This window comes from Salvia miltiorrhiza, chromosome 3 (assembly GCF_028751815.1).
Source record: "Salvia miltiorrhiza cultivar Shanhuang (shh) chromosome 3, IMPLAD_Smil_shh, whole genome shotgun sequence".
Lineage (NCBI taxonomy): Eukaryota > Viridiplantae > Streptophyta > Magnoliopsida > Lamiales > Lamiaceae > Salvia > Salvia miltiorrhiza.
The window spans coordinates 12,674,469-12,685,174 of NC_080389.1; the positions used below are offsets into that span (position 1 = coordinate 12,674,469).

Here is a 10,706-nt window from a genome sequence, read left to right on the forward strand (position 1 = left end):
GGAACATGGGGGTGCAGCTGCATCCCAAAAAAATAATTTTTTTTTTAGTAGTATTAATATTCATATATAAATTATTTTAGATTTAGTTTTTGCATCCCCAATTAAAAGTTTTAATACAAAATAAAAGAGAAATTCAGTTTTTAAAATTTTAAATTCCATTGGCCCAATTAAAAAGAGAGTTCATCATCTCTTTCTTTTTCATTCTTTTGATCAAGCCCATCATTTAATCAATCAATTACCTCAATTCTTAATTAAACAAAAAAGTTGCAAGTACACATTTTGCATTTGGAATGCAGAGTTATTACTATTATATTTGTATTTTAGTAAAAAAAATGTTTATAATGTATTGAAGGCCTCAAAAAAATGTCTAAAATGTATTGAACCCCGGCCCCGTAGAAGTTCAGCTCCCTCAAAAAAATCTTAGCTCCACCCGTGTTTATAAGATTATTTTTTACACCCCCAATTTATTTAAAAATTCTAGATCTGCCACTATTGAGAAGGAGTGGTTTCGCTGATATTGTGCTTTCCTGGCCCAACATGGGTGACATTCATTACGCCCCATGCCTCTATGTTGAAAGTAGGGGTGAGCAAACCCAAACTGAACCAGTTAAACCGATTCGGACCGACCCACTAGACGCATACAGTCCGGTCCGGGTAAGTTTAATTTCTGGTCGGTCCGGGTCTAAATCCGTTTGGAGCCCCCGAACCCCGACCGACCCGTTCCTATTATAAAATAATTATTTAATTTATATTTTTATTACCTAAACCCAATATTCTAATTTCTAAACCTAGCGCCGCTCTGTACTATCTGCACTCCAAAAATTTAACTTTGAAGTGAAACCCGCCGCTCCGCCGTCAGCATCTACCCTAGCGCCGCCGGCCGCCCAGCAGCAGCCTTCTCACCGGACAGGACACAGCGAAATCCCTCCACCTCCAGCAGCAGCAGATGGATCGTGAAAACACGCCTCCTCAGTTTAGGAACACAGCGAAATCCCACCATCTTCATCAAGAAATCATCGAAGAAATTCAGTCAAGATTGCCGGTGAAATCACTCTTGAGATTCAGGTGCGTTTCGAAATCATGGCAGTCTTTGATTGGCAGCAAACGCTTCATCAAAACCCAGCATCAAAATTCAATGAAAAACCCATCTTTACCCCATCAAAGGGTCATTATACAGAAGGATCTTTCTGCTAATCCTGTGCAATGTTCTCTGCTATCGGTTTTGAGCGAACAAACGAATACTATCCCTGCATCTCCTCTACCCAATCCAATGCGATTTCTAATTATGGGGAGCTGTAATGGGTTGCTCTGCATTCGTGAGCATCCAAGTATTGGGGAACAAAGTAGATTTCACTTGTGGAACCCATCCACTAGAATCTCCAAGAAACTGCCACAAATTTTTAATTGCGGCTATGTTAAAGCTGTGGGGTTCGGTTGGGTTGAATCGAGTGATGAGTACAAGGTGTTTGTGAGTTTTGGTAATTCAGATTATCGTGCCCGGCAGATAAAATCAGTTTGTAAAGTTTATAGTTCAAAGACAAAATCATGGAAAACAATGGAGCACTGCGCGGATTTATATTCATGTGGTGTAACGGGGATATTTGCAGGTGGGAAGCTTTACTGGAAGAACGGACATGAAAAAGTTATTACTTTCTTGGACTTGAAGAGTGAGGTGTTTGGAAGGATTGAGATTCCCCTCGGTCAAGAGAAGTACTGTGTTGTGGGTGTGCTTGGTGGTTTCCTTTGTGCGCTATGTTATATTGACTCGTCTAGAGAAGTCGTTCGAGTTTGGGTTATGAAGGAAGAAGCTTGGAAGAGAGTGGCGACGTTTGCTAATCTTGTTGAGCTTCTTCAGCCAGCACCATTGGTGGTGGGTCCAAAGGGCGAGATTTTGGTAAATTTTGGATCCATCTTGTTGGTTTACGATCGTCAGGATAATGTTTTCCGCTGCCCTGAGGTTAATTTCCGTTACAGTCCACGTGTCTACGTTGAAAGTTTAGTCTCGCCAGAAGATGTATGAAAGCTTGAAATAAAATCTTAGGACATGATGATGAGTGATTTCATAGCATGCTATTTCTTGACAATATTATGTTTAGTATACATATAGTTTGATTTGATTATGCATAAATGGCTGCGTTTTGTTTCTACATAGATTGAATAAGTGCATGTCGATCGACAAAACACAAGTAAAAGCATCTTGTGATTTTGATGAACATAATTTGATGAACTTTAAATCTGTTGCATGATTTTGTGCTTATATATTTTTGTGTTTCCTAGTTGACTATTTAACCAAAAGCTAATTTATGCAGTGACACTTGATTAGACGCATCTGTATTTGGTATTGTGTTAATAACAAAGTGTACATGACAATTATTGAAGATAAAACTGTCTAAGATCAAATTTCTGAAACAATATGTGTTCTGTATGTGAAGATGATGAGCACTAAGATCGAATAAAAAGAAGATCTAACAATTTTGATTTCTGGATTTCTTTTGTTAGCTGCAGCTTTTAGATGTAGGGGAGAAAAATATTGATCTTTAGCTATCAACACCCTTAAACAAAATTCTCGATTATTGGTTGCAAAGTTGACAAATTTTAAATGTATGATTGTATTAAATGATGGGTTGGATTGTAAGTTGCAAGAGATGATTATCTTTCGCAAATTGGCCACAACTGCCAAAAATTTAGGTCAAGATGGATTTGGCAGAGTGTCTAGAGAGCACTAACCAGATTTCAAACAATAGGTAAACTTGATTATTATCATTTCAATTTAGGATTTCTATTAGCTGAAATCATTTTAGAGCTCAGTTGATAATAGCAAGTTCCCTTCAATTCTTTTCCACATTTTGAGTGCTTCTCTTTTTCAACTTTTAATCTTACTACAAAATATGATAGATTTATCTTGATTGATAGACTAAAAGTGTTAACATCTTCGCCAATTTTCACACTGCTTTGATTGCACTAATATTTATGTCTGTTTTAGGTCTAGATCGAGTCTCTTTTTTCTTTATTTTATTTTATAGTAATTTATTATTTTAAAAAAATCTATTAATTCATTACTTTTATAGATAATTTATTGAATGGATATATTTATTTATAAGCCTTATTAATAGCTATAGAAATATATCACATAGATTTAGTGTAATATCTAATGAATTAATATATTTTATAAATATATAATATGTAAAATAATTTTAAAATAAAATATATATAATCTATCTATATATATATATTAAAAGCAAAATAAATCATATCCTACGTGGCAATATATAATCACTCCATTCTAATTTTCCTCAATTCTCATTCATTCTTATTTTTTTTCTAAATATAATCAATTTCTATATCTAAAAACCATTAAAAATCTAAAAGTCATGATATATTTAAAAACTAAATATCTAAAAAATCATTATATAAATATTTCAACAAAATAAATTTGCAAAATAAATCATATCGTACGTGGCATCATATAATCACTTCATTCTAATTTCTTCAATTCTCATTCATTCTTATTTTTTTCTAAATTTTAATCAATTTCTATATCTAAAAATCATTAAAAATCTAAAAGTCGTGATATAACAAGTTGTGCCTTACGATGTTTTAGGCTCTTTTTCTATTAGTATAGATATAGATATAGATATAGATTAGTTGGACCCGCTGAGAACAGGCCTTTGTGATATTATATTAGTAGGGGACTCGGGGCCAATTTACTTTACCTAACGAATAAGCATTTCATATTAATTGATGATTGAAATATATTTCAAACCTATATAAATATAAAATAAATGACATAGGTCGGCCCAATTTAGATCCGGGCCACGATTGAAAACATATACCAAGGCTATAAAAGCGTTTGTTGTAAATACAAAAACCAAAACCCTCGCCTCTTCAAATACAAAAACCTATAACCCTCCAAACATAGTTTGCTATGGAGATCGCAAAAAATATTCGACAATCAAGATTGCCGGTGAAATCACTCTTGAGATTGAGGTGCGTTTCGAAATCATGGCGGTCTTTAATTGGCAGCAAAAGCTTCATCAAAACCCTGCCGGTAAACGGATACTGTTTTTTTTTTTCATTAAATATTTATGTTATAGATTTTTGTTGGATTAGTTTTAATAATGTCGGCCTTAAGTATACAATTAATTATGTGCTCCAATACGGGTGGGAAAATCAAAATCGGGTGACGGATAGTACCAACCCAAATCAGATCGGGTATTGGATACCCGTCCCCCGATAATAATTATGGTATCAGGTCGAAATCTGTGCTACGGGTGTGCGCTGAAAATCGGGTATATCCGAACCTGCACTCTATTAATGGCAATGATGTATTAATTAATTATTAATACTTTTAATGTCGTGCCTTAACATGGATTAGTTCATAGAATTATAGTGAACAATTATACTTTCAAAATTAATGTTCTTCTATTTGTTTGAGGCATCCTTTTTGAGAATCAGAAAACAAAACTTGTGTCGAAAATTGAGGCAAAGTAATAATCCTATGTGTACATGGTTTAGTTCACTTGAGTTTGCCCTTACTTTCCACTAAACTGCCCTTACAGAACATAGAAGCTAATTTCACAGATTTGGTTCATAACATCATGGATTTGAATGAAAGGTGCTATTGAGCCAAATCGGGTAATTCAAGTACCCGAATATCCTATTTACCTGAATAAACTCGATGATATTTGAAAATTAAAATTCTAGTAATTTCAAGAATGAAGCATCTAGAAATTAAGAAGCTCCCATATCTTGATTGTTCCATCATCACTTGCAGAGGCGAGCACCCTGTCTTCCTGCACCGTTAGAGCCAAGAAAAATAAATGTGAAAGATAAATGTGAGGTTGTTTATGACAAATATGTAGAAACCATCAATGTGATGTTTGAGTGTGCCTGCTGAATTTCATTTTGTTTGATTAAAATATCTCATTTGTACTCTCATCCCTAGTTCCCACAAACATACATACATAATAGTAAGATTTGTTGAATATATGTTTTGTTTGCCAATCAACAAAACTACCTTAGAACTCCACTGCACGGAATTTACACCATTCTCGTGAGCCTCTCTTCTCCTATGGAGCAAGCCGTATTGAGGTCCATTAGCCTGACATGACATACAAGAATAGAAACAAAGTTAAAGAGATCCTAAAGATAAATGAGTGCTGAGGCTTCTTAGCTTAAGCTTGTCCCAAAAGTTAAGCTTCAAGTTAGCCAACCATGATTGATACTATTTTTCTCACTTGATATTCTTTCTTCACACACATTTCTGCACAAATGAATGACTAGCTCACCTTATACTATATTCATATTTATATGTACAATATACATGTGCGTGTTTGTGTGTGCAACCGAGTAATGTTTTACAGAAGAACTGACTTCTTTCAACGTAAAGCTAGATGGTGTATATTAGAGGCAAACATAAAAAAAATGTGATTAAGCCAACTAACACATATACCGGGTTATTTGTGCCGTTTATAAAGCATATGTAACCATCAGCTGCTCCACTGCATATTATTCCCTCCCTGCAACATTCGTAGCTCAAAATAAATACACAATCTGACGAAACAAAAACATGTTACCCCAACAACGCAAGAATTATGATTACCAACTTTCTGAGTACATCTGAAACTATGAAAAAAGAAAAAGAAACAGAAGATGAAGAGAAAGATACAGAGAGTTTTCTACCTTGACCAGTGGATGAAGAGAATAGGTTGCACATGATAATATTCCAGAGTACTATTAAGTGTCCTGAGAAAGACAAATGGAGTCAAAATGATCGAGTTGTGAAGCATATAAGAAACTATCAATAATCAATAATTAGTTTACCACGTCATCTTCAACTCAGAAAAATAACAATAAGAATTAGCTACAAGTAACTGGGCAAGAAGAAATGCAAATTGATCCAAGATGATGACAGAATATGTTGTAAAAGAAGCATTTCACAAAAAGAAACCGGCCTTGATTGGTTTTTCAACGAAAAATAGAAATTTCCAAAGTATTTGAGACATCAAAGACAAGTCAAACAAACTTTACTACACCCAATGTAAATTCTAGGCTTCATATATTTTTCATTCTTTCATTCAGAGAACAAGAAAAGAAAAGATCTAACAAAGATACGTCAAATTGCTACTCACCAACGTGGAAGCTCCACATTGAATCCTGCTTCCCATATCTTGATGGTACGATCGTCACTGCACAATCACAACGCCATATAAATATATATTGCTCATGCACTACTTAATTGAAACCGCCCAAGACTTAAACGTTTTCTTAGTCAGGGCCGGCCCTGAGGGCGGGCGGGCATGGGCGACGGCCCAGGGCCCCAAAAAATTGAGGGCCCAATTTTTTAATATATCCCATTAATTATAAGCTTTATGTATACTAAAAAATATTAGATAATATAATTTATTGTCAAAAATTCAAAGTTCAATTTAAAATCAATTTGATGATAATTCTGTAACATAATTTTGAGGGCCCAAAATTTTAAATATATCTCATTAATTATAGACTTTATATATACTAAAAAATATTAGGCAATATAACTTATTATCAAATTTATATTATATAAAAACTTCAAAGTTCAAATCGAAATATAAAATTATGCTGACAATGTCAGTCACTGACTTACTGTTGTAAAAGGAGCTTCTCAAATTTAAAAATGTTGAAAACGTATTTGAGATCGTCAATGTCCCTAGAGAGATTAAATGATTTGACAATATCTATATACATATATAAAAGCTCAATCACTTTCAAAAATAGTAAATTATGTTTTCCTGCCAAAAATCACCTTATTATTTTTTAAAATAATTTTTTCTTTCTAATTTTTTTATCAATTTCTTCTACTCTAGATAATAATAATAATAATAATAATAATAATAATAATAATAATAATAATAATAATAATAATAATAATATAAAATTCATACAAAAACGCACTAAAAATTTAATCAATGTAAATCATATTAGAAATTCTATTTTTAAGATATATATATATATATATATATATATATATATATATAGAGGAAGAGGTTCTAATAAAAACCTCTTTTAAAATAAGAACTAGGAACCACATCTTAGCCTTTAAAATTGAAGATCTAATGGTTAGGATTAAGTTGAGAAAACATGCGCATAAAACGGTTCCATTAGTTATACATTCCCGTATTTTTGTGTTTTTGATTAGTTAAAGGTTATATTTGTCTTTTTCTATTTTCTTAATTGGTTTTAGTTGATTAGTTTTGGTTTCGTATATATGAATGCAATTAAATCCCAACTATTTCAATTAAAATCCACATATATGTATATACGATTGCAACTAAATTAACAATTAATAATTTATATATTTTTAAGCTATCCAACTAAACATTCTTTTGTGCAATAGATTATTTATTATGCACCCACTCACTATTAAAATGCACTTAAATTAAATAATTAAAGCAAATAAACATTCCAATAGTATTATTCACGAATTTGTGCAATAATTTTTAATATCTATGCAACAATAAAATCTGCTTGTGCAATTCTTAATATCTATGCAACTGTGCATCTTGATATTATGTAATAATTAAGAAGTGTTTTTGTAGAGCAATTTTTGTATTTTTTTTTTTTGTATTCATAACATATTTTTAGGTTGCTTTATTATATGTCCATTGTTGCACGTTTAACTTTTGTATTGCACTTCGTTTTATAATTCATTTTATTTATATGTAGATTTCAGTTGCACAGTATATTAATTTCGTGGACGAATATTGTAATGCATATACTTTCACATATATGTATTGTAATTGCATAGATGTGTGTTGATGTAGCATAGTTTTATTTATGAGTATATTTCAGATGCACAGCTACTTATGTTCGTTGCATAGATGTTGTGTTGCATATAATTTTAATTGCATAGTTGGTATCTAAAGCTGCATAGTTGTTGTAGTGTACTATGTTGCACAAATGAAAATTTTAAATACATAATGTGTTAATTTTAATTGCATATGCATAATTGGTATCTAAAATTGCACAAACGAAAATAAATATAGATGAGAGAACGTGATAAAGAATCCCATAAAAATCGATTCTATAGTTAATTCAATCAAATACAAATGACTTAATTAACCTTTAAATTATATCAAACTAAAAAAGCGGCACTTATTAATTAGAATATCTAATTAGGCATGTTTTATTAAATGAAACAATCCTAACCACTAGATCTTCAATTTTAAAGGCTAAGATCAGGTTCCTAGTTTTCATCTTAAGGGGTTTCTATATTAACCCCACCCTATATATATATATATATATATATATATATATATATATATATATATATATATATACAATTATTTATCTACAAATTTATATTTTAAGCTAAAGAGTTCTAAAATGAAAAAATATAAGTTTAATCTTTGTAACTGCATTAAATTGTTACAATAAAAAATATAAATATAAAAATAATGCTATATAGAAAAAATATAAAAAATAAAATAAAATAAACAAATTTTAAAATGTTATGATTCTTGATCATGACAAATTTTAAATTTCATCTTTGCTAGGTTGTATTTGTTAATTTTATCAAAATAAAAATTTTAAAATTAAACTATATATTCATTAAATATAAATATTAGTACTATGTATATTTCAGTAGAAATTTTGTATAAGTTATTTTAATATAATGTGTATATATTATATCATCTTTAATTTTGTCATGTATGAACGAAATTAAAATTCAGGGCAAATTCCGGAATGAGCTAAAGTTTATGTATTTATATTGCAATTTTATATAGTTGAAAAAATAGCAAACTTCACTAATAGTTTGTGGATTTACAGTCAATTAACGCCTCAAAAAAATATATTATGAAATAAAAATCAGTAAAAGTAATTAAAAGTTCCAAAAACCCTTTCAAAACTAATAGAAAATTTGAAAGAAAAATATCTAGATATTTTGGTGGAAATTTTTTAAATAGATAATAATAATCGTTAGTTAAAAGGTTTTGTCAAGATCTTGGTCATTCATTTTTACATCCTACAATTATAAGATGGTTTTATCTTCATTTTAATGCTATTATCTTTATTAGAGTGTAACACCCCGATAATTTAGATTTATTATATAAGTTTAATTATTAATATTTTCTTGTACTACTTATTTTTTTTTAGATAATTATATAATATATATATGGTTAACATATTTAAATGGGTGTTATCATAGAAATTTATAATGCATTTATTTTGGTGTTTTCGTTTTTAATGTTCATGTTTTCTTTTAATAAGCTTATAATGATTTCTTAATTGATAGGTTTAATTTTGAATGGTAATAATAATAATAATAATAATAATAATAATAATAATAATAATAATAATAATAATAATAATAATAATAATAATAATAATAATAATTAGTGACGATTTTAGTCTATTTAAAATAGATTTATGTGGTCCTTTATAGATTAGGATATATATATATGCATACAATCATTAGATATATGTATGCTTATCTAAAAAAAAAAAAAAAAAAGAAAGACGTGGCTTGCATGGTAATATAGATGAAGTTATCTTCATGCTAATGACTATTTGAATAAATAAGGATAGATCGACTCCAATTAATTTTGGATACTTATCAAGGTTTTTCACACTTGTATATATAGGAGGGGTCAGGGACGTAGATTAGGGAGAAACTCCAAATTTCATATTATTTTCGTTCTTTTCTTATTTATGCATTTAAGATTTGTCAAGATATTTCAAAGCAAGTTTAAGGTGAGGGATTATATGCTTGTGGTTATATTCATGTATGTTTTTATATGCTCTTAGTTCATGTTTGATTATACTTGCTCAGCCATGTAGAAATACATGTTCAGAATATCAGCCATGTTGAAATACATGTTCAGCCATGTAGAAATACATGTTCAGAATATCAGTCATGTTGAAATACATGTTCATCCATGTAGAAATACATGTTCAGCCATGTAGAAATACATGTTCAAAAATTTAGCCATGTTGAAATACATGTTCAGGGGCTCTCAGTTCGCCCATCAGATTTTCAGTTTATGTGTATGACAATGTGAATTATTTGCATGTTTAAGCGTATGTGAATATTTTGCATGGTTCCTCACTGAGTATATTTTCAATATGCTCACCCCTTATCTTTTCAGTTTTGCAGTGTTGGAGTCGAGGTGGCCATGGAAGTCGAGAATGGCTAGAGAATTAGTATTTCTATAAAAATTTAAATTGAACTTATTACTTTTCAGTTTATCGTTTTTATTTCATGTTACTATATTAGTTTTTTTTGAACAAGTTCGTTTTGAATTATTTTAAACTTTGTTAGTCAAGAAATTTTATTTTATCTATTATTTCTTCAAGATTTTAAATTAAAAAAAAAGTTTATGAAAATTGGGGTGTTACATAGTATAATAATATGTCTAACTTATAGAATTTCATTTTCTAAATATAATATTCTAAAAAATACTATAATTTTTTTTACCGTGCATCGCACTAATACTAGATGAAGTAATTTTTTATAAGTAATGGAAATTTTTATTTTTCAATTTATTGATGCGCTAATATATTGAGGGCCCATTTCTATAATTTCGCTCGGGGCCTCATTTTTCTCAGGACCGGCCCTGTTCTTAGTCATATACATATATATTGCGCACTACTTAATTGAAACGCACTAGTGTGAAGCATCAATAAGCAAGCATGGAAACAACGTGAAAACTATGAATACATGCACG

General features: G+C 30.3%; 1 protein-coding gene and 1 long non-coding RNA gene across 2 annotated transcripts; both read left to right on the forward strand.

Annotated features, from left to right (window-relative positions):
• Positions 1-778: 778 nt before the first annotated feature.
• On the forward strand, positions 779-2,131 carry LOC131017577 (F-box/kelch-repeat protein At3g23880-like). The gene has a single exon (XM_057946380.1). The coding sequence runs from the start codon at positions 947-949 to the stop codon at positions 2,018-2,020; it is 1,074 nt and encodes a 357-aa protein (XP_057802363.1). The 5' UTR covers positions 779-946; the 3' UTR covers positions 2,021-2,131.
• A 1,697-nt stretch (positions 2,132-3,828) lies between these two features.
• On the forward strand, positions 3,829-10,318 carry LOC131017704 (uncharacterized). The gene is made up of 2 exons (XR_009099802.1): positions 3,829-4,048; positions 10,128-10,318. It is a non-coding gene; the product is annotated as an uncharacterized LOC131017704 (long non-coding RNA).
• Positions 10,319-10,706: the final 388 nt, after the last annotated feature.